This window comes from Coregonus clupeaformis, chromosome 33 (assembly GCF_020615455.1).
Source record: "Coregonus clupeaformis isolate EN_2021a chromosome 33, ASM2061545v1, whole genome shotgun sequence".
Classification (NCBI taxonomy): Eukaryota; Metazoa; Chordata; class Actinopteri; order Salmoniformes; family Salmonidae; genus Coregonus; species Coregonus clupeaformis.
Genome location: NC_059224.1, coordinates 13,521,395 through 13,547,156, shown reverse-complemented (window position 1 = coordinate 13,547,156; position 25,762 = coordinate 13,521,395). Strand labels below are relative to the sequence as shown.

Below are 25,762 nucleotides of genomic sequence, written 5' to 3'. Positions count from 1 at the left end.
ACCAACTGAGACCAAGTAGAGACTTTGGACAGGGTGGATATGGTGTAATAAAGGCAGTTTATTCAGAGGTAAATATATCTGGAATCGCGTTCACGGACCCGTTCGTCAAACTCTTAGGGAGCTATAAATTAAGCCCCATTACTTACCATATCAGATAAGAGAAATTGCTGCAGCTACATATATTTTACATCCTGGCCCTACATAGTTCACTATTTGCATCACTTACCAAAATATTACATGTGGTCATATATGCTTGGAAAGTGGAGATGCCATAGAACGTCAAAAAGTAAACATTGCTGGAGACACATTGCCGTTTTGGAGAAGACATCGCGTTTGCTAGCGAAGAGATTTGTTGTGGCAAATGAACTTGGGCTGGGAATTGCCAGGAACCTCACGATAAGATATATGCATCAGCATTGCGAGTCTCATGATTCTATACGTATTGCGATTCGATACTGTGATTTTATTGCGCACCATATGTCTGTTGCAGAGGGATCAGAAAGCCATGAGAACGAGTTTTGATCAGTCATGGAAATAAAAGTGCTGAAAACAAATTGGCTCCCAATGTGAAAAGATTGAGAACAAGCTATGAAGGAACAATAATGGTGTTTTGGTGCAGGTACAGCCAACTAGCGCTAAAATATTGCGATATTGTCAATACAGTATATCGTAAAGTATCACTATGTAACTCGATTTCTTTCACCCCAATCCCTCAAATTAACGGTAAATAACTGAATTGTTTGCCCCACATTTAGCTAAGATGATTAGCTAGCCAGCTAAAATGTTTTATTTAGTTAGCAGTCGCATCTACAATAGTTTACTATAACATGTCTCCAAAAATGACGTGGTGTCTCCAATTGTGTTGACATTTTACAATTGCGATGCGCATCCATGAGTATCCACTTTCTGTAGCTCAGCTGGTAGAGCATGGCGCTTGTAACGCCAAGGTAGTGGGTTCGATCCCGGGACCACCCATACACAAAAATGTATGCACGCATGACTGTAAGTCGCTTTGGATAAAAGCGTCTGCTAAATGGCATATTATTATTATTATTATTATTATTCTGAAGAGAGCCCCAAACATTGTGTGCAGACATTTTATGCAATAAATGAAGTAGGTTCAATCTAGTAGTTCTGATCTTCTGATTGGTCCTGATGAGTTGGGCGAGGTCACCTCCAGGCTACTGTCACTGTTGCATTGGCTCTGAGTCGGGTTCTCTGTCTTCAAATGTTCAGCCTAAGAGAGGGGATTTTTGTGTGTGTGTGTGTGTGTGTGTGTGTGTGTGTTTAACAGTGATGATGTGTGTGTGTGTGTGTTTAACAGTGATGATGTGTGTGTGTGTGTGTTTGTGTGTGTGTGTGTCCTCAGAGCAAGAACTCGTGAGTTGGAAGAACTGAGAGGCCTATGGCGTGGGTGTTGTCCTTGGCCACCTGCTGACAAGATAGGACCCTTTTGTCCATTGTTATTGGATAGGAACAGAACTTATAACCAGCTCCTGACCTAAATAGATCTTAGCACAACATTTTACTCAACATATCATATTCCATATTCACTATAACAAATATATTTACTACGACATTAGCAAGAACCGCCACATCCTCAGCCGGCTAATCCAGTGTGTGAAGTTTTGCGGAGTGTTTGAGTTAGCTTTGCGAGGCAAAGATGAAACTGAGGGCTCCACCAACCCTGGTAAGCCAACACTTTTGAGATCAGTCAATAAATGCTTCTGGTATTGACTTATATGCTGCCCCTGTCTTCATGTTGTTGCTGGACATATCTTTTTTTAAATGTGTGTAGGTCACCTAAATCATCAGAAAAATTGCCCCTCCTGAGAATTTTTTCAGGAGCCGCCACTGGTCTGTAGTGTGTAGTGTGTAGTCTGTAGTGTAGTCTGTAGTGTGTCGTCTGTAGTCTGTAGTGTGTAGTGTGTAGTCTGTAGTGTGTAGTCTGTAGTGTGTAGTCTGTAGTGTGTAGTCTGTGGTGTGTAGTGTGTAGTCTGTAGTCTGTAGTGTGTAGTCTGTAGTCTGTGGTGTGTAGTCTGTAATGTGTAGTCTGTAGTGTGTGTCATTGCTGGTATGGCTTAATTTGGAGGGACTGATATCATTTTTCGGCAAGTTGATGTGCTGTTTATGACATCACAGATAGGACCGAGAGCTTTACTGACCAAGTACCTGACTTCAGGGTGAGGGCCCAGAGAGCACCCCATTCTGTATGATGCTGTAGTCTACAAATTCAATTGAGCTTTTTGAAGCATAGCCCTAACACAGGCACCCTCAGCGTATTCTTTCAGTTCTCTGTTGAGCTTTGACCATTATTGTTGAGACCGTGAGGTGTATTTAATTTTCTCAGACAGCTTGATAATGGCTCTTCACTAGTTGTTCGGGCTGTGAATGTGGAACAGTGGAAGATTAATGAGTTTCTTAAGAAAACGAAATTGGTTCTTTGGCCAGCTTTTGTGTGGCTTTGAACACAAACAGCTAAACACCATTGTGTCCTTCCATAATGGAATCTTCAGTGTGCAGACGGAACACGATTTATAGGTTTTTATCTCTGTTCCCAGAATGGAACAACCCCCAGACAGAAACAATATTGAGTTGTACAGCAAATTTTTCACTTCAAGGGTGGTTTCTAGTTATTTGTTATTATGTATGTGTTTTTGTGATATTTTCCTTCCCTGTCAGTGAGAGAAAGAGGAAGCAATCCGGTTCAGTGATAAATGTGTGTGCTCTGTGGTCCTTTTGACCTGTCTAAAGGTCTGGACAAAGATCCTAGCAGACTGATGGTTTGTTGTTCCACGTGCTGAACTCGGACCCTCTTTCTTTTTATAGAATTACCTACTCTTATGAGTCAGTCTGAGGATTTGATTCTGCTGTATATAAATAAATAATATGCCATTTAGCAGACGCTTTTATCCAAAGCGACTTACAGTCATGCGTGCATACATTTTTGTGTATGGGTGGTCCCGGGGATCGAACCCACTACCTTGGCGTTACAAGTGCCGTGCTCTACCAGCTGAGCTACAGAGGACCGCATGACGCAAGCAAATCCTGACTCAGGCATCCGTTCAAAATACTCAGTGAGAATCTCAATTGCATACTCCTCGCGTCCTCTCTCCTTGCCTCCTTCTCAAAACCCATTGGTTGAGAAAGCCAGAGATTCCACCCCTCTGACCTTCTCCTCCAATGGGGTTTGAGAAGGAGGCGAGGAGAGAGGACGCGAGGAGTATGCTATTGAGATTCTCCCCATCATGCTAATCTAATTTTACTCACCCAGTCACTATTCCATGTTGCCTGGCTTGCACCGTTTCCTCATCACAACAGACTAGTGGAGTCTGGGGGTCTTGGCTTGACACTCATTGGAAAGTCAATCCAGACCAACATTCATATAGCTTGAGATTTGTCTATGGCTCGTGAGAATACTCTTTGGATGACTGAGCAGTCAGTCAGTGGGTGTGTAGCAGAGTCTGAGGCTAGCCTCTGAATCCTGGAGAGCTGAACAGAACCTCTGTTCTCCTGCACTCCACTCCTCTCCTCTCCTCTCCTCTCCTCTCCTCTCCTCTCCTCTCCTCTCCTCTCCTCTCCCTCCTCCCCTCCTCTCCTCTCCTCTCCTCTCCTCTCCTCTCCTCTCCTCTCCTCTCCTCTCCTCTCCTCTCCTCTCCTCTCCTCTCCTCTCCTCTCCTCTCCTCTCCTCTCCTCTCCTCTCCTCTCCTCTCTCCTCAGCCGTGGCTCCTCTTCCCAAGTATGACCGAGAGCATAATCCATTATAAGGAGAAGGTTTAGACAGGCGTAAAAACTCTCTAATGGTTGTGTCAGTCAGAGACCGTCCCCGCCTGGCCGTCACACACACACACATGCACACACACACACACATGCACACACACACAGGCGCACGCACACACACAGGCGCACGCACGCACACACACACGCGCGTGCACACGCACACACACATGCACACACACACACACACATGCACACACACACAAGCAGACATGCACACACGCACACACATGCACACACACACACACAGGCGCATGCACACACACACACACACACACACACACAGTTGCCGAGAGAGGCATGGCTGCCTGGAATTCAATGTTCAGCACACTGACAGCTCTGGAATGCGTTGTGTGATTGAGTGACAGCTGGGACAATGTCTTAATTTAATAAAAGACCAAGTTGGATGTTGTCTATCACAGTGCCATCCGTTTTGTCTCCAAAGCCCCATATAATACCCACCACTGTGACCTGTACGCTCTTGTTGGCTGGTCCTCACTACATATTCGTCGCCAAACCCACTGGCTCCAGGCCATCTATAAATCACTGCTAGGCAAATCCCCGCCTTATCTTAGCTCATTGGTCACCATAGCAACACCCACCCGTAGTCTGCGCTCCAGCGGGTATATCTCACTGGTCATCCCCAAAGCCAACACCTCCTTTGGCCGCAATTCCTTCCAGTTCTCTGCTGCCAATGACTGGAACAAACTGCAAAAATCTCTGAAGCTGGAGACACTTATCTCCCTCACTAACTTTAAGCATCAGTTGTCAGAGCACCTTACCGATCACTGCACCTGTACACAGCCCATCTGAAATTAGCCCGCCCAACTACCTCATCCCTATATTGTTATTTATTTTGCTCATTTGTACCCCAGTATCTCTATTTGCACATCATCTCTTGCACATCATTCCAGTGTTAATACTAAATTGTAATTATTTTGCACTATAGCCTATTTTATTGCCTTACCTCCATAACTTGCTAAATTTGCACACTGTATATTATATGTATTTCTGTTGTATTTTTGACTTTGTTTTGTTTTACCCCATATGTAACTCTGTGTTGTTGTTTTTATCGCACTGCTTTGATTTATCTTGGCCAGGTCGCAGTTGTAAATGAGAACTTGTTCTCAACTGGTTTACCTGGTTAAATAAAGGTGAAATAAAATAAATAAAAATAAAAGTGTCTTACTGTGGGGCCAAATGGCTCATAGTAGTTCCCTGTGGTTGTTGCTGTTCTTTTTCGATGGTGGTGATGTCTGTGATGATCATTTCTTCCATATTTCACTTGTTCCTCTTTCTCTCGTCTCTTTCACTTTCTCTCGTCTCTTTCACTTTCTCTCTCACACACGCGTTCACACAGAGAGGTCAATTATAATAGGTTATAATAGGTTATGACTCGTCAGTGTCCTGTATTCATTATAATATTTACCATGTACATATTGTGATGTCATATTGTGCTAAAGCTAAATAATAGGTATTTTCTGTCCAAGATCAGAGCTTTGTCTGGAATTTTAACCTCAACCTTATAAAACTATAACATTGAGATAGATGCATCTATCTCATGGGTAGGAGCCACCTTAGCCATCAGGGTGATTGGTGTTACTTAGGATCAGGGGCACATTCTGAAATTGCATTTTTGTCCCCCCCCAGTTTTATCATTGGAATGTGATACAAAACGAGACAAAAGTGTGCTTTAGGACCATGCGTATGCCTCTGAGCGGTCGGGTTTATCTGACTGGAATAATAAATAATGTCCCAACCACTTCTAAAACCAAAGTTGCGGCCCTGTTTAGGATTATAAATACAGTGGGGGAAAAAAGTATTTAGTCAGCCACCAATTGTGCAAGTTCTCCCACTTAAAAAGATGAGAGGCCTGTAATTTTCATCATAGGTAGAAATCTTGCTTGTTTGTAGGTGACCAAATACTTATTTTCCACCATAATTTGCAAATAAATTCATTAAAAATCCTACAATGTGATTTTCTGAATTTTTTTTCTCATTTTGTCTGTCATAGTTGACGTGTACCTATGATGAAAATTACAGGCCTCTCTCATCTTTTTAAGTGGGAGAACTTGCACAATTGGTGGCTGACTAAATACTTTTTTCCCCCACTGTAAACGGTAAACCTAGTAATGTATTATTAATCAGACTGCTTGTATTATAGATCTCAGTTCATCATTGTGTTAAGGACATGGCTTGGTCTGTAGTATGGCAAATGTTTAGTTTATTACTTCGACCATTTAAGTACACATAAAACTTGAAAAGCTATACATGCACATGAGTAAAATCATTGAGGAAAACACAAAATAAAGTTTAGGACTTATTTACATTGTGGTTCTCTTAAATTACATGGTGTAAAGTACTTAAGTCAAAATACTTTAAAGTACTACTTAGGTAGATACTGTACTTTAATATTTCTATTTTTGACTACTTTTACTTTTACTTCACTACATCCCTAAAGAAAATAATGTTTTCCTTGATAACCCAAAGTACTCGTTACATTTTGAATGCTTAGCAGGACAGGAAACACGTGGTCATCGAGAACACGTGGTCACCCCTACTGCCTCTGGTCTGGTGGACTCACTAAACACAAATACATATTTTGTAAATCATTTCTGAGTGTTGGAGTGTGCCCCTGGCTATCCGTAAATTTTTAAAACAAGAAAATGGTGCCGTCTGCTTTGCTTAAAATAAGGAATTTGAAATGATTTATACTTTTACTTTTACTTTTGATACTTATATATATTTGAGGAACTCCATTTACTTTTGATACTTAAGTATATTTAAAACCAAATACTTTTACTTAAGTAGTATTTTACTGGGTGGCTTTCACTTTTACTTGAGTAACTTTCTATTAAGATATCTATACTTTTACTCAAGTATGACAATTGAGTACTTTTTCCACCAGTGTGTGTATGTTGTTTAAAGACACTGGTTCCCAATAGGCTGTCTGGGGTGTATAGGGAGAGATTGATGCCCCTGGATGATTTCATTAGATCACATTTACAGTAGGGAAATGACTACACAGGCTGTGAATACATCATTTACATTTTAGTCATTTAGCAGACGCTCTTATCCAGAGCGACTTACAGAGCAATTACGGTTAAGTGCCATGCTCAAGGGCACATCGACAGATTTTTCACCTAGTCGGCTCGGGGATTAGAACCAGCGACCTTTCGGTTACTGGCACAACGCTCTTAACCACTAAGCTACCTGCCGCCCTCATCTACTGTAGGGAAATGACTACACAGGCTGTGATTACATCATCTACAGTAGGGAAATGACTACACAGGCTGTGAATACATCATCTACAGTAGGGAAATGACTACACAGGCTGTGAATACATCATCTACAGTAGGGAAATGACTACACAGGCTGTGAATACATCATCTACAGTAGGGAAATGACTACACAGGCTGTGAATACATCATCTACAGTAAGGGAAATGACTACACAGGCTGTGAATACATCATCTACAGTAGGGAAATGACTACACAGGCTGTGAATACATCATCTACAGTAAGGGAAATGACTACACAGGCTGTGAATACATCATCTACAGTAAGGGACCCATCGATTGAATGTAACTCATAGGCAACACCATGCAATAGATTACCAATGACGTGTTTACCTGTCAGAGGAGACACACAATAATTAAGTTGTTGTTCCTGTATGGATATTTAATATGGGTTGATGCATTTTAATGATTACAGACACATCTGTCCACGTCATATTGTGGAGATTGGTTTGCAGGGATTTAACTTTGCAGAAAATGACTGATGAGACATGGATTGTGTATGTGTGCCTTTCAGAGGGTGAATGGGCAAGATAAAAGATTGAAGTGCCTTTTAACAGGGACATCCAGCCAACTTGACACAACTGTGGAAAGCGTTGGGAGTCAACATGGGCCAGCATCCTTGTGCAATGCTTTTGACACCTTGTAGAGTCCATGCCCCGATGAATTGAAGCTGTTCTGAGGGCAGAAGGGGTGCCGGTGCAACTCAATATTAGTAAGGTGTTCTTACCTAAGTGGCTCATCTGCAACAACAACATTGGCTATCTGTATCTATGCATCTCTGCATTCACTGGATGGAGATAACAGATACATGAAAGTGTTTTACCACAGGCAGATATATCTCGGCTGTTAAAGTATTGGTTGTTTTGGCTGTGTCTTCAGCACATCTGATCACAAAAATTCTTACAGCAAATGCAGACCTCTGTGACAAAATTAACAAGTGATTGATCGATGTGTTTTGTGATTTCCATATGTAATTTCTCCCATAAATAATCTGCTGGAGAAGATAATATTGTTCAGAAGCAAAATATCAATTCAATCAGATTGGATTCCAGGTCTAAATCTATTCGATGTAACAACATTATAACATACAGTGTGTCATCCATTAGATCCCCAGCCTTCTCCCACTTAACCCTGTCCCAGATCCAATTAAAGCGTTACAGTCTCATCTCCACTATTAAGAAGAGATCTTAAGGCTGTGGCACAAACAACACCCTATTCCCTTTATAGTGCACTTCATTCTTTAACAGGGCCAGCCCATAGGGCTCTTGTCAAAAGTAGTGCCATTTGTGACGCATACTATTGGTCTTAACAACCTCTGTGCACGTTGGCAGAGCTAGTCGACATAATCCACTGTAACACAGTGAAGGTATATGACCTTGAATAGGGCGCAAAGCATAAAAGTATCCCGTTGAAAAATCGATTGGACAGAGAATTAATTGCTTTGATGTTATCAGGAAATAATTGTCTTAATCTCAGAGTTCACATTGAGTTAGGTTAGAACATTGCTGTTGTACATTGAGGTATACTGTATAACCAACAGTGGTGTTAATCGAAGAGCGAAGTATTTGGTGATATGATCTTCTCTACTGTTTCTATGGTCCTAAAACGCAATCTAGGAGGGTAAGAGGAGTAGTGAAACACTTATACAAACAACCCTGTTCAATCAAACCCATATGTATGGATAATCTCCAAACCCATATGTATGGATAATCTCCAAACCCATATGTATGGATCATCTTCAAGCCCATATGTATGGATAATCTCCAAACCCATATGTATGGATAATCTCCAAACCCATATGTATGGATCATCTCCAAACCCATATGTATGGATCATCTCCAAACCCATATGTATGGATCATCTCCAAACCCATATGTATGGATCATCTCCAAACCCATATGTACGGATAATCTCCAAACCCATATGTATGGATAATCTCCAAACCCATATGTATGGATCATCTCCAAACCCATATGTATAGATAATCTCCAAACCCATATGTATGGATCATCTCCAAACCCAGTTACTGGTTCTACTGCTCACACAGGGTAGAGTTGTGTTGGAGTGTTTAATTTAGCCTTTGGCTAGACTCAAAGTGCACTTGAGAGAGTGTTCTGTGCCAAGAAAGCAAGTGTGTGTTTATAACATCTAAAAGACAGTACTTTAATAATGCAGCATGGTGAAGCATGTCTCTCTACACTGAGTGTACAAAACATTAGGGAACACCTGCTCTTTCAATGACATAGCCTGACCAGGTGAATCCAGGTGAAAGCTATGATCCCTTATTGATGCCACCTGTTAAATCCACTCCAATCAGTGTAGATGAACGGCGGGAGACAGCATAGCTGCGGGAAGTAGTTTGGGGGTGCTGGAGGTGGGGTAGGCGACGGTGCTGAAAAATGGTTTTGCCCACGCTACAGACGTCTATATCGGTCCACTAATACAGGACTCGTAAAGGCCCAGTGAACTAGTTTTGTAAAAAAAAAAATATATATTGTTTATTTATTGGTTTATTCAGATTTTCCAGGGGGTGCTGCAGCACCTTCAGCAACCCTACTTCCTGCGGCTGTGGGAGGAGACTGGTTAAAGAAGGATTTTTAAGCCTTGAGACAATTGAGACAGGGATTGTGTATGTGTGCCATTCAGAGGGTGAATGGGCAAGACAAAATATTTAAGTGCCTTTGAACGGGGTATGGTAGTAGGTACCAGGCAGGTTTCCTGTGTGTATCAAGAATGATCCACCACCCAAAGGACATCCAGGCAACTTGACACAACTGTGGGAAGCGTTGGAGTCAACATGGGCCAGCATCCCTGTGGAACGCTTTTGACACCTAGAGTCCATGCCCCGGTGAATTGAGGCTGTTCTGAAGGTAAAAGGGGGGAGCGAGTGCAACTTAATATTAGGAAGGTGTTCTTAATGTTTTGTACACTCAGTGTATATCTAAAGGCTGTTGAAGCATGCTGTCTATTGATTGGAGTGGTTGAAGTCTCTTTTGGGTATTGGCTTTGTGTGTGTGTGTGTGTGTGTGTGTGTGTGTGTGTGTGTGTGTGTGTGTGTGTGTGTGTGTGTGTGTGTGTGCGCTTGCGCATGTGTGGGTTGGTGCGTGAGTGCACGTGTGTGTACGTGTACATGTGTGGCGTGCACGAACATGTTGACCAAACAGGAAGAAATGCCGTAACATGACCTGGAAGGCTTTTAAGAGCCAAGTTATGCTTGATCTGAAAATGTGGTCGGTTGGAGGTGCTGTATGGATGGTGTGACGCAATTGTGGAGCCTCTGGAAGCATGCAGAGGCCAAATTGAGCTCCGTACCGCATCGCTGTGCGCCTCTTAAATGTTGTAACAGTGCAGAGGGCTCCGTATAGCTCCGCATTGACATGATTGGTTGACAGGTAGGTGAGGGCAGGAGGTCCTGTATAAACACAAATAAACACAAACTCACTTCCTTGACCACTTCCTTCACAACAGCCAGTGGTGTAAAGTACTTACAGTAAGTAAAAATACTTTAAAGTACTACTTAAGTAGTTTTTGGGGGTATCTATACTCTACTATTTATTATTTTTGACAACTTTTACTTTAACTTCACTACATTCCTGAAGAAAATAATGTACTTTTTACTCCATACATTTTCCCTGACACCCAAAAGTACTAGTTAAATTTTGAATGCTTAGCAGGACAGGAAAATGGTCCATTCATGCACTTATAAAGAGAACATCCCTGGTCATCCCTACTGCCTCTGATCTGGCAGACTCACTAAACACACATGCTTTGTTTGTAAATTACGTCTGGGTGTTGGAGTGTGCCCCTGGCTATCCGTAAATAAATAAAAAACAATAAAATATTTAAAACCAAATACTTTGACTTTTACTCAAGTAGTATTTTACTGTGTGACTTTCTCTTTTACTTTAGTCATTTTCTATTACGGTATCTTTACATTTACTCAAGTATGACAGTTGGGTACTTTTTCCACCACTGACAGCAATTCTGCGCTGCTCGGCGAAGAGCAAGAAGTATAAATGCCCTGACTTCTGCTGAGGCCATATCACCGTAAATGCTGCACGGCCAATGCAGACGTCGGATTGACCAAGGCCAACTTTTTTTTGCTCGAGACTAAAAAAAAAAAAAAAAAAAAAAAAAGTACTGCACTTCAGGATATCAAGGACTATTGTTTCTCCATGGCAGTGGCTCCACAGATCAGGAGTGTTCTTTTCCTTCTATTCCAGGAATGTCTTAGCTGGCAGTTCCAAGCATAGCACAGGCTATGACTGCTGTGTTTGTTATTGTTATGTTCCACTTCTTGTGCTGGTAGGTACAAGAGCAAATAACTGGTAGATAAATTAAATAACATTATGCGGTAAGATTACCTTTATTGTAAGGTTACCTTTATTATAAAGTGTTTATGAATGACTATCACACAATTTTAACCAACAAATGATAGGTGTTTAAAAAGCATTTATAGTGTCTACATTGATGGCCAATTAACAAATTATAATCGCTTTATATATATAAAGTAATCTTGTTTTAAAGCCTTACCGAGGGGATATTGTTGTTTTAAAGCGTTACTGAGGGGGATATTGTTGTTTTAAAGCGTTACAGAGGGGGATATTGTTGTTGTAAAGCTTTACAGAGGGGGATATTGTTGTTGTAAAGCTTTACAGAGGGGGATATTGTTGTTGTAAAGCCTTGCCGAGGGGGATATTGTTGTTGTAAAGCGTTATTGAGGGGGATATTGTTGCTGTAAAGCGTTACCAAGGGGGATATTGTGTAGGTAAAGAAAGGCCCACTGATAGAGGAGCAGATAAGGATAAAGTTACAGGTTACTGTTTCAGGTCCCTGGCAAGTCATTGTGGCTGTGTTTTGCTATGTGGCAGTATGTTGCTATGTGGCAGTATGTTGCAGCATGTTGCTGTGTTTCTATGTTCAACAGTAGGCTATGACTAGGGTAACTCATCATAAAAGGTACACCTGGATGTGCAATTGAATGTGTCCCAAATGGCAGCCTATTCCCTAATAATGCCCTACCTTTGACCAGAGCCCTATGGTCTCCCTATGGGCCCTGATCAAAAGTAGTGCACTACATAGGGGATAGGGTGCCATTTGGGATACCGTGTTATTGGTCTAGGCGAGGTCTCATGTAGACTGAGTGGGTGAGGAAACATATCCTGCAACCTTGGAGGATTGTAAATCGATTAACTGTAAACATTAAACAAGTGATGCTAGTCATAAAAGCTGGAGATAATGTGAATAATTCATTAAAACAGTACACCGTATTATTTAATTAATGTAATTCTATTCAGTTTCCCAAAAATACTATTTTCACAAACATCCTATTCAGGGACATCTGGCTCAGTGAGTGGGTGTAAGGAAAATAGTCTCCTTTGACTGTTTTCCTGTAGGCTATGGCGCAAGGCCAAAGATACTTCACTGGAAAAATCGTCACGGTTTAACCCACGCAAAAGGTTACTACCGGCCCTTTCGATGGCAATTTACATAACTCCGTATTTATTCCTTTTTACATGACGTCATAAATCCCTCATTGGTCGCTGAAAGTTAACAGGGGCGTGTATTTCCGGTAATCTCATTGTGTATTTGCAGTTTCCCCAGCCACAGAGAGAGAAAAGAAGTCCCCGTGTACATAAGTATACAAACCTGGATATTCAGGCGAATAAATGCCACCAAGTATGACCGAGTGCTCGGCGAATAAACTGATACATGGAGATGTTTGCCACCGGACATCCAACAGTAAGACATCATCTGGAAGGAACGGTTTCGTGAAGAATCATTGCTTGTTCCAACAACCGCAACAGAAGAATCGGCGTCCGAGTGAGGTGAGGCCCACCCGTCAACACTACCGCTACTACCGCTCGATTGGAATAGGGAATGGCCACTAGAATATCCAGCAACAATATAGATTGAATAAACACAGCTCAATAAAATATGAAATCGTTGGAATAACTCGCTACATCTGTAACTTTTATAAACTAGTCTTGAAGTTGAGTAATTGTGATAGGGTGGATGCTTTGTAACGAAATTATTACTCCTCAGAATGTGTTGACTGAATAATAATTATTATTATTTATCGTGTGCCTTTTTGAAAATGTCATGCATCTCAACACACCACAGCATCACCACATAAGTACATCAATATATACATGAATTACAAACAATAACTACAGCAGGCAACACGTGGTTACAGTTAACGTTATTCAGTTCGTGTGGGGGGGGAGCAGTTATTGATTCAATTGCCATATACTGGTGGGGATGAATGATTTGTGGGCTCAGGCGGTTTTGTGAAGATGGACTCTGTCCGCGGGCTGATGGTAGCTGGTACTCCTGGTTGAGTGGGTGTGTCAGGACGGTGGCATTTCTCGCTCCTGCCCTCACCACTCTCTCCAAGAACAGCGCTTCCATGTTCTTCAGGTTAACGCCACTGATTTTGCTTGACAGTTTTACTATTTTGTGTAGTTGGTTTTGTTTGAGATGGATAGTTGATTGTACCAGGCTTGGAAACAGAAAGTGAGAACACTGAACAATGGATGTGTATAATATGGTTCCTATTCTTTTGACCTGGTATTTATTTAATCTCCTCATGAAATACAGTCGTTGTCCCTTGTTGTGTGTTTGCAGTCCGAGAGAGTTTTGAGTCGATTATAGTTCCCAGATATTTGTATTGCTCAATTGATTCTATTTGTTCTGAGTCAATATGGATGGGCCCGGTGTCGTCTTTTACGGTTCTGAAGTTTGTCATTTCCTTGTTTGTTTTTTCACATTAAGAATGAGTCTGTTTTCTTTGCACCATTCGGTGAAGTGTGTTATTACTGTCCTGTAGTAATCCTGGACCCCTCGATTAGACTGAAAAATAGGCTAGGGTTGTTGTCAGATAGCGTAATCATAGGCTGCTATGCTTTCATTCTTAATTGGTTAATAAAGTGAATAGGCTAGGCGAGGCCACATGCTTGACTCATTTTCACCATTGTTTTTATTTTGTTTTCCCAAAAGTCACTTTTAAACTAATCATTTACATGATAGTCACTTTTAAAACTCCAGTCACCCAAGTCATAGACAGTTCTATCTGCTACCGCACAGAGCACCAAGTCTAGGACCAAAAGGCTCCTTATCAGCTTCTACCCCCAAGCCATAAGACTGCTGAACAATTAATCAAATGGCCACCCGGACTATTTACATTGACCCCCCCCTTGTTTTTACACTGCTGATATTCGCTGTTTATTATCATAGTCACTTTACCCCTACCTACTTGTACAAATGACCTCGACTAACCTGTACTCCTGCACATTGACTCTGTACCGGTACCCCCTGTATATAGCCTCGTTATTGTTATTTTATTGTGTAACTTTTATTTGTAATTTTATTTAGTAAATATTTTCTTAACTCTATTTCTTGAACTGCGTTGTTGGTTAAGGGCTTGTAAGTAAGCATTTCACTGTAAGGTCTACACCTGTTGTATTCGGCGCATGTGACAAATACAATTTGATTTGAATTAAACTCATAATTTACATCAATGTCACTCCTATAAACTCCAAACTCCTAGCCAGGTTTTACCTGGTGACATGATGATTTGATTGATTAGGATCACCATTAGCCGACGCCAATGGCGACAGCTAGTTTTACTGGAATCTGACACAACCAAAAATACATTATAGACAAAATACTTTAAAACATTAACATTTAGTGTGCGTGGTGTAGAAGGACTGGTCTCTGTTTACACTGACACTAACATGGAGAATACCAGTCAGAACGGGGAGCCAGGGCAGTTCGTAGTGTAACGTAACTGGAGAGGAGTACTTTGTCTCCCAGGCAGCACACACACATGACACAGCACAAGCCTCCCCCGGGGGATAATGGCTGCTGGCTATAGGAAGTGATCCCTGGGAGGGCTGAATGTCTCTGAGGACAGAAGGAGAGAGGAATGTGAAAGAGCGACACTGTGACTGCTTTGATGTGTTGGGAGCTTGGGGGATTGGACACACACACCTGAGGCTACCGCCGAATTCTATATCGACCCCTTTTCCTATACCCCTCGGGCAATGTAGATCTGAAAGGGTCAGATAGAAACCAAACAACATGGTAATAGCGTATATCTGGAGCTCCATCTAGCCCACTGATAGGCAGAATGACTATTCACTATGCATCTGACCTATACACTGCCTTGAGATATAAACAAGTGCCTTGGGGTCAGGAATTCAGCCTTCGGAAGCATTAGAATTGGAATTTGGAGCATTTGGAATTCAACATAACTGACAGGTTGGCCCCTTTGGCTACCCCTAGAAAGAGTTGTTGCTCTCAACCCAAACGTGATCTTTATTGAGCTAGTGATGCAGATAATGCAACAGTACCCTTCCTACCCTCCACACCCTTGGTTGATAGTACTGGGGTTGTATCACTGCCAATGGCTGGTCATGGCTCACATCAACACCATTATACCAGAAACCCTAGACCCACTCCAATTTGCATGCCGACCCAACAGATCCACAGATGATGCAATCTCTATTGCACTCCACACTGCCCAAAAGGAACACCTACGTGAGAATGCTGTTCATTGACTACAGCTCATCATTCAACACCATAGTGCCCTCAAAGCTCATCACTAAGCTAAGGACCCTGGGACTAAACACCTCCCTCTGCAACTGGATCCTGGACTTCCTGACGGGCCACCCCCAGGTGGTAAGGGTAGGTAACAACACATCTGCCACGCTGATCCTCAACACGGGGGCCCCTCAGGGGTGCCTGCTCAGTCCCCTCCTGTACTCCCTGTTCACCCATGACTGCATGGCCATGCACGACTCCAACACCGTCATTAAGTTTTCAGACGACAAAACAGTGGTAGGCCTGATCACCGACAACGACGAGACATCCTATAGGGATGAGGTCAGAGACCTGGCCGTGTGGTGCCAGGACAACAACCTCTCCCTCAACGTGATCAAGACAAAGGAGATGATTGTGGACTACAGGAAAAAGAAGAGGACCGAGCACGCCCCCATTCTCATCGACGGGGCTGTAGTGGAGCAGGTTGAGAGCTTCAAGTTCCTTGGTTTCCACATCACCAACAAACTATCATGGTCCAAACACACCAAGACAGTCGTGAAGAGGGCACGACAATGCCTATTCCCCCTCAGGAGATTGAAAATATTTGGCATGAGTCCTCAGATCCTCAAAAAGTTATACAGCTGCACCATCGAGAGCATCCTGACTGGTTGCATCACTGCCTGGTATGGCAACTGCTTGGCCTCCGACCGCAAGGCACTACAGAGGGTAGTGCGTACGGCCCAGTACATCACTGGGGCCAAGCTTCCTGCCATCCAGGACCTCTATACCAGGCGGTGTCAGAGGAAGACCCTAAAAATGGTCAAAGACTCTAGCCACCCTAGTCATAGACTGTTCTCACTGCTACCACACGGCAAGCGGTACCGGAGCACCAAGTCTAAGTCCAAAAGGCTTCTTAACAGCTTCTACCCCCAAGCCATAAGACTCCTGAACAATTAATAAAATGTCTACCCGGACTGTTTGCATTCTCCCCCCCACCCCCACCCCCTCTATTACGCTGCTGCTACTGTCTGTTTACCATCTATGCATAGTCACTTTAACTATACCTACATGTACATACAGTGGGGGAAAAAATTATTTAGTCAGCCACCAATTGTGCAAGTTCTCCCACTTAAAAATATGAGAGAGGCCTGTAATTTTCATCATAGGTACACGTCAACTATGACAGACAATGAGAGAGAAAAAATCCAGAAAATCACATTGTAGGATTTCTAATGAATTTATTTGCAAATTATGGTGGAAAATAAGTATTTGGTCAATAACAAAAGATTCTCAATACTTTGTTATATACCCTTTGTTGGCAATGACACAGGTCAAACGTTTTCTGTAAGTCTTCACAAGGTTTTCACACACTGTTGCTAGTATTTTGGCCCATTCCTCCATGCAGATCTCCTCTAGAGCAGTGATGTTTTGGGGCTGTCGCTGGGCAACACGGACTTTCAACTCCCTCCAAAGATTTTCTATGGGGTTGAGATCTGGAGACTGGCTAGGCCACTCCAGGACCTTGAAATGCTTCTTACGAAGCCACTCCTTTGTTGCCCGGGCGGTGTGTTTGGGATCATTGTCATGCTGAAAGACCCAGCCATGTTTCATCTTCAATGCCCTTGCTGATGGAAGGAGGTTTTCACTCAAAATCTCACGATACATGGCCCCATTCATTCTTTCCTTTACACGGATCAGTCGTCCTGGTCCCTTTGCAGAAAAACAGCCCCAAAGCATGATGTTTCCACCCCCATGCTTCACAGTAGGTATGGTGTTCTTTGGATGCAACTCAGCATTCTTTGTCCTCCAAACACGACGAGTTGAGTTTTTACCAAAAAGTTATATTTTGGTTTCATCTGACCATATGACATTCTCCCAATCCTCTTCTGGATCATCCAAATGCACTCTAGCAAACTTCAGATGGGCCTGGACATGTACTGGCTTAAGCCGGGGGACACGTCTGGCATTGCAGGATTTGAGTCCCTGGCGGCGTAGTGTGTTACTGATGGTAGGCTTTGTTACTTTGGTCCCAGCTCTCTGCAGGTCATTCACTAGGTCCCCCCGTGTGGTTCTGGGATTTTGTGATCATTTTGACCCCACGGGGTGAGATCTTGCGTGGAGCCCCAGATCGAGGGAGATTATCAGTTGTATGTCTTCCATTTCCTAATAATTGCTCCCACAGTTGATTTCTTCAAACCAAGCTGCTTACCTATTGCAGATTCAGTCTTCCCAGCCTGGTGCAGGTCTACAATTTTGTTTCTGGTGTCCTTTGACAGCTCTTTGGTCTTGGCCATAGTGGAGTTTGGAGTGTGACTGTTTGAGGTTGTGGACAGGTGTCTTTTATACTGATAACAAGTTCAAACAGGTGCCATTAATACAGGTAACGAATGGAGGACAGAGGAGCCTCTTAAAGAAGAAGTTACAGGTCTGTGAGAGCCAGAAATCTTGCTTGTTTTTAGGTGACCAAATACTTATTTTCCACCATAATTTGCAAATAAATTAATTAAAAATCCTACAATGTGATTTTCTGGATTTTTTTCTCAATTTGTCTGTCATAGTTGACGTGTACCTATGATGAAAATTACAGGCCTCTCTCATCTTTTTAAGTGTGAGAACTTGCACAATTGGTGGCTGACTAAATACTTTTTTTCCCCACTGTATTACCGCAATTACCTGGACTAACCGGTGCTGACTCGGTAACGGTACCCCCTGTATATAGCCTCGCTTCTGTCATTTTACTGCTTTTATTTTTTACTAATCCAGGTTTACCTAACAGTTATTTATCTTAAAACAGCGTTGTTGGTTAGGTCTTGTAAGTAAGCATTTCACTGTAAGGTCTACACCTGTTTCAGCTCATGTGACAAATAGAATATGATTTGATTTGATTTGCCAAGAGTTCAATAAAGATTAGGTTTAGGAGCGGCAAAAATGTAGCAGCTAGGCATTCATGTGTGGAACTCCTGTCTTTTCATGGAGTAGGAAACACCCTATTAGATCACAATACTGTGGACTACATTTCCAATTTCATCCCAGTTTCAAAGCAGAGTCTGTGCTCACGTGACAGTTGGTCTTCGGACGGTTGTTAACGTGTAGCTATAAAATGTGTTCAAATATGATCTGTCTGGTTTTAGCAGTCTGTGGTAGTGGATGTAGGGCCTAGGACACTAACTGCTTTCTCTGAAAGGTATATTTGACTTTAAACATTTCTCTGTCTGTGTTTCAGTTAGCTTGAAGGTCTAGTTGTTAGCAGTCAGACCTCAGGGTGTATGTGGGTTAGTGGTGTAGTTTAGAGGGCTATTTCCTCATGCTCGTTCCTAATGGGAGAATGACCCTGGGAGCCAGTTTGACTAGTTCTGAGCTCCGTTGAGCACGTAGTCCACACACACACACACACACGCACCACAAAGGTATTTCAGAGAGGTGCATGACTGGGTCACATGTGGTTGCTAAGCAGCCAGGGTTTAATGAGCGACCAGGCTGACTGACTTTAGGTCATTTGATTTCAGAGTTTAGTTTTGAGGACAATAAGCCACAGTTCAGCTCAGCCTCAATTAAAAACCTGTGGATAGCCCTCTGAGCCCAGGGTCGACATGAGGTGATCTGGCTTTACAGGAGGGATCAACAACACTCAGTCACTGTATTGAGGGGTCTGTTTTGTCCCTCTGTTTTTGAATTAAGGATCTAAGGTGTAGGCCAATTTTTTTTAAATCTCAAGAACAGAAGGATGACTACGTCTATTTCTTCTCAAGTTTCCCTCTTAGTGTTTTGTCTATAAAGACGTCTACACTGAGTGGACAAAACTTTAAGGACACCTGCTCTTTCCATGACATACTGACCAGGTGAATCCAGGGGAAAGCTATGATCCCTTATTGGTGTCACTTGTTAAATCCACTTCAATCAGTGTAGATGAAGGGGAGGAGACAGGTTAAAGAAGGATTTGTAACCCTTGAGACAATTGAGACATGGATTGTGTATGTGTGCCATTCAGAGGGTGAATGGGCAAGACAAAAGATTTCAGTGCCTTTGAACAGGGTATGGTAGTAGGTGCCAGGCGCACCGGTTTGTGTCAAAAAGTGCACCGCTGCTGGGTTTTTCACGCTCAACAGTTTCCTGTGTGTATCAAAAATGGTCCACCACCCGAAGGACATCCAGCCAACTTGACACAACTGTGTGAAGCATTGGAGTCAACTTGGGCCAGCATCCCTGTGTGAAATGCTTTCGAAACCTTGTAGAGTCCACGCCCCGACGAATTGAGGCTGTTCTGAGGGCAAAAGGGGACGGTGCCACTCAATATTACTCAGTGTAAAGGCTCCATGGGCATATATAATTAGTTATCAGACACTGCTGATCTGCATACCAAGTTAAACACCGTTTCATGTTCACTCTTTCACAAATCACTGACGGAGCGAGCGTGGAACCGAAGGTGTTTATCCTTCTGTGGTTTTTGGCTGCACTGCAGGGAGAGCGTTCTAGTAGACAGATTAGGCCTGACTAAAGTAATCCATGATCCATGAGATCCAGTATGTCTGCTGAAAGGGCTTAACGCTTCTAGATCTGTGTTTATATGTAGATTACAGTTTAACACTTCTGTGATCAAAGGCTAATTCATTCACTCAAATGCCATTCGTTAATAATTTTTCTCACCTTGCGTGTGGCCCATGGGGCAGACTGCAACGGTGCAACCACCATTAGACCTTTCTGCAGACACCACGGGCTAACGTCAGGACGGACTAGGCTACCCAGTAAATGGTGGTTCTAATGCTCCCTGTTTTGCATGACCAATATAGCATTTTAAAGATCAACACCAAATCCCTTCCAGTCAGCGACACAACCATCTTCTGTTTTGTCCCTGTATTTTATTCTTCTCCAGAACAACCATGTTGTGCGTAACGCCAGCCTGTACAGCAAACCGTTTGTGGAGCAGTTTGAGGAGACTCCTCTGCTTGTGGCTGTCCTCACCTACATGGGCTACGGGATCCTCACCATCTTCGGGTACCTGCGGGACTTCCTCCGGGACTGGGGCATGGAGAAGTGCCATGTGGCCAGAGAGCGGGATGAGCAGAAGGTAAGAGATACAGTCATTCCTTTTTCCTTGTAGGCTATTTGCTTTTTTCTCTCTAGCTCCTGTCTTGGATGTTTCCTTTTGCGAAAGAGCAGACAGAAGGTATGTTAAGCCTCAGATATTTGTTTTCGACGACAGATCTAGATTACGGATTATCGGATTACCCCACCCCTGAATCGGATTACCCCACCCCTGAATCGGATTACCCCACCCCTGAATCCTTTTCTTTAACCATTAAGGGTTTGGAGAAATAGCCAACCCTGTTACGGGTTAGGGAAAACTTCTGCCTACCTAGTCCTTCATTGCCATTCATTCATTGCTTCTACTCTAAAACGCCTCTAAACGGTTTTATGATGTAGGCTATTACAGTGCTAATATTTACTCTGGTGCTGTGGGAATCGGGCGTGTCTGAAATGTCACTGAACGATACACACGTGTAACATGGGAAGGTGTGAAAGTGATGACTCGACAGATTCCACTACAGCTTTAGTGTGTTCTAAACCTGTTCTTTTGTAAACCACAACGCTCAGTGCAACCGTTATGCCAAACTAGTTGTCCTAAAGCTGTAGAAGATACACACCTATGCCTGAGAAGATTTTGCGTTGTCTTTTTAACGCAGTCTTTCAAGCAACAGTTAGTGCACAGCAAATGCTTTTAACGCTTTACTATTGAACAGTTCAGTTAAACGATTTCTCTGAAAGCTTGGGAGAATAACACACCTGTGTGTTTGCATCGATTCAGACCGTGTTATTGATTCCAACAATGACTGACAATTCTCTCTCGCTCTCTGTCTCTCTCTGTCCCTGTGTGTGTGTGTGTGTGTGTGTGTGTGTGTGTGTGTGTGTGTGTGTGGTGTTCTAGGACTTTGTTCCACTGTACCAGGACTTTGAGAACTTCTACACCCGGAATCTATACATGCGTATCCGTGACAACTGGAACAGGCCGATCTGCAGTGTGCCAGGAGCCAAGATGGACCTGTTGGAGAGGGCTTCCAAAGACTACAACTGGACCTTCGAGTGAGTGGCCCAGCCTAACCATAATAACCCTAACAGGGCTTCTAGTGTGTACATGTGTGGCTACTAGAGCATTTTATTTGGCACCGTACCCGTTGGACCTAGCCCTGGACTATCATGGCTATTACAGGGAGTAGCTGTGTGTGACCTACTGTCATGTGAATTTCTATCTCTAATTCAACCTAAGCTTGAATCATTACCAGAGGTTGTAAGGCTCTGGTTTTAATCATCAATGATTCAAGGTCCACAACCACGAAGAAGGATTTTCTGTATGTTTATTCATGGAGAGCTCTGGGGCCAAAGACCCAAACATACGATTTTATACCTCCTGAACTTGACTCCTCCCACCTTTTAGGTGGGTTTTCTAAACAGTTTCCGCCTTCCCCCTTGAATGTTTAGTACCGCCCCCTCTGTTAGTGGGTTGACACTTCATGATAATTCTAACATTTATACTGTATTTGGGGTGAAATCCTTTAGTCATTATTCTTAAAATCCAAATTAATCTAACACCTACCTATGTCATGGAAGGCTGTATCATGCCCCCTCTATCACCTACAGGTCATTGTCCTCCTTACAATGATAAGAGAGGGAAGTGTGTCTGGGGACGGACGTGATTAATAGAAACCAACTGACAGTATCTATCATGTGGCATTGTGTGGTAATGGTTGACCTCATTCACTCTTAGCTAGGCATGGTATGTGATTGTGTTAGCTGCTTTCACAACTACGTGTAAGTGTTAGAGAACCCGTCAAGACCAAGTTTAAAAACAAAACCTGATATTATTGTCAACACGATAGCTACTTTTGCTGCTTGTCAAAAATCACAAGTACAGTATAAAACAAATAAAAGAAACAGATGCCCTCGTTTGGTGTGTTTGTCATTGTCACAAGGTTTTAAAATTCAGAACTAACTTCCTCCACCACCACAACTGTCTAGTACCTACTTAGTGAGTAGTTCTGTCTCGTTAGAGTTGCTAAAAGTTGTCTTTGTACCCAGACACACAGGCAAGGTGGTGAAAGACGTGATCAACATGGGTTCCTATAACTACCTGGGCTTTGCTGAGAACACTGGGAGGTGTGCCGACGCTGCCACAGAGTCTACCCACAAGTACGGCGTTGGAGTGGGCAGCACCCGCTATGAGATGGGTAAGACTGGGTTATAATAACCTTCTTGTAGGGACAATGCTTTAAAACACTCATATCTGTGGACCTCTGTAGCTCAGGTAGAGCATGGCGCTTGCAACGCCAGGATAGTGTGTTCGATTTCCGGGACCACCTGTACCTAAAATGTATGCACGCATGACTGTGAGTCGTTTTGGATAAAATTATCTTCTAAATGACATATGTTATCTAGAACAAAGCACTGATACAAAACGTTGATAAAATATGCATCGCAGACAACCCTCTGGGGACAAACTGGCCCACTCATTCTGTTGTTGGTCTTGTTTGTTGCCGTCTTCTTAGTGGTTTTGCCATTTTTAAGGAAACAAAAGCCAGGTCCTCTGTTATCATGTACCCCACAATGACAGAGAACAGAATATAATGACATGTTGGACATTAACATTTTAGTCAAGTCCTCCTCCATGCATTGTTTATGTCACGCCCTTATTATGTGCAGGAAGCTGTTGTTTTGAGGTAGTGCATCCTTGTACTTACATGGACCATGTTGTTGAGTTATTGTATTATAGTATGACCTGGACAGTTGTATTGAGTTAAAAAGCATCTTTGTTTCTACATGGATAGTGATGTTGACTTAGAGCATCACTGTAACTGATATGGATACTAGTGAATTTTTGTTAGTACATCTTTATTGACGTCATGCACACTTTATGTTGACATAAACACTTGTTAAAGTAAGACATCATTTTATTTACATGTTCCTTCCTGTTCCTGCTGTATCCAGGTAACCTGGACCTCCATGAGGAGTTGGAACAGCTGGTTGCTAGGTTTCTGGGGGTGGAGTCATCCATGGCGTTTGGGATGGGCTTCGCTACCAACTCCATGAACATTCCGGCTCTGGCTGGAAAGGTAGGGAGGAAAAAATATATTTCTCACATGCTTCGTAAACAACAGGTGTAGACTAACAGTTAAATGGTTACTTACAGGTCCTTTTCCAACAATGCAGAGTTAAAGATAAGATAACAATTTTAAATAAAAACATAGATATCGTGACACAAGGAATAAATACAGAGTGAATAATGAATAACAATATTGAGAGCAAATAACATGAGTGTATATAGGGAGTAGAAAATAACATGACTATATACAGGGAGTACCAGTACTGAGTCGTGCAGGGGCAGTGGCGGTTCTAGACACATTTTACTAGGGGGGCCAAGGAGGGGCCAGTGTTTAATCAGGGGGGCACACATAAAAAAACTGGCAACACATGATATTCAAAGATTATAAACTTTATTTTACTTTAAAATCATATGACATTTATTATAACACGTATTTTGTACAAGAGTGCAGATGCAAGAGAGATAGTGCCATAAAAATGAAAAAATAAATAAATTAAAAAAAATTAAAAAGTACAGGGTACAAATACAGGGTTCATATTCAATGTGAACAAAACTCCAGGATACAACAAAGGGTACAACAATGTGCCATTTCCTATTTATGGAAGCCCCACTACTGTGGACAGTTGATTCCACATTTTGTTTTAAGAAAGAAAACTTTCTGAGTGATTTATAAACAAAACACACTACCCTGTATCCATTTAGGTAAAATAAACCAAATCAGAAAATAAATTCAATTCAAAGAGGCTTTACTAGCATGACCATATTGACATACAGTATTGCTAAAGCACATAAACAGGGAAACGTGTTACACATTAACATCCAGTAGTCCAATAGGATGCAGACAATAAACATTAAGTTAACATTCGTTTAAAAGCAACAATCATGTCAACACAATGTAGCAATATGAACAACACTGATGGATATCAGCAACAACATGAAAACAAGAATATTACAGGTGTCTGTGTGTGTGTGTCTGTGTCTTTGTGTACTTCACTGTCAGTTGATGAGCAGGTGTACAAAAAAAGGCTTTACAACATATATGGGCAAGTCCATTTAGGACAGCACATTTCCACCATAGTTCACATTAGGAAAAAATGACAGCATGAATGCTCACTAAACAAACATATACTACATATACCTTTTTATACACATTTTTTTCAGTAATTTTTTAAGAGTGAAAGGGAAGTAAGCAATCGCTCATCATAGGATCATACATATTTCAGTTACAATATTAGTTACAATATTAGTGTTAGTTAGATCATCATGTCAAAGCTGGACCTGCAAAGTCTGAACGACACAAGTGTGCAATGATTGGAGTGATTTTGTTTCTTTTTTTTCTTGCTTTGCTTGTTTTCAGAAGGAAAAATCATAGTTGGTAAAAAATAAAATAAACTTTCGTTGAAAGGTATCACACTGTATAATTTACAAATATCTAAAGAGGTTTAGTGGATGCCATAAAACATCTGTGGAGCTTGAAGATTTGTAGTACATAGATGTTTGGCAGAGATAATTCAAAAGAATAAAATCATAAACTCTATCTATCGAGAGAGAGAGAGAGAGAGAGAGAGAGAGAGAAGTGTTTCCTTAGAGCAGTACATGCAGCAATCACTTAATGGAGTGATGTCATAATGGGCCACAAAACTTTGGGGATGTGGATGGAAAGTTACAGGCAGGAGAGGGGAACCAACAGAAGCAGGTCTTGAGACATGAGTTTGCCCCTTTTTGAAAACCTCTTGAGAGAGGATTGGTGGGATATATATACATACATACAAACATACATACACTCTAGTAGTGTGTGGAACTACTGGTACTGTGAGGAAAAAAAGATAGATGATGTAAAATGAAAAATAAAACAAGCTTCAGCTTCTTAAGACACGGTGGGTTCATCTAAGTAGACACATGTAACTTCATGTGGACACCAGACTGTCTTTGTCTACACATCTAACTTCATATGGACCCCAGACCGTCTCTGTTTACACATGTAACTTCATATGGACACCAGACTCTTTGTCTACACATGTAACTTCATATGGGCACCAGACTGTCTCTGT

General features: G+C 42.2%; 1 protein-coding gene across 1 annotated transcript in view; it reads left to right on the top strand.

Annotated features, from left to right (window-relative positions):
* Window positions 1–12,681: 12,681 nt before the first annotated feature.
* LOC121548508 (serine palmitoyltransferase 2-like) overlaps window positions 12,682–25,762 on the top strand; it is a 38,397-nt gene continuing 25,316 nt past the window's right edge. The window contains exons 1-5 of the mRNA XM_041859963.2: window positions 12,682–12,903; window positions 20,490–20,684; window positions 21,543–21,697; window positions 22,691–22,839; window positions 23,597–23,721. Of these exons, the coding sequence (XP_041715897.1) occupies window positions 12,745–12,903; window positions 20,490–20,684; window positions 21,543–21,697; window positions 22,691–22,839; window positions 23,597–23,721 (783 nt within the window). The 5' untranslated portion in view covers window positions 12,682–12,744. The remainder of the gene's footprint in view (window positions 12,904–20,489; window positions 20,685–21,542; window positions 21,698–22,690; window positions 22,840–23,596; window positions 23,722–25,762) is intronic.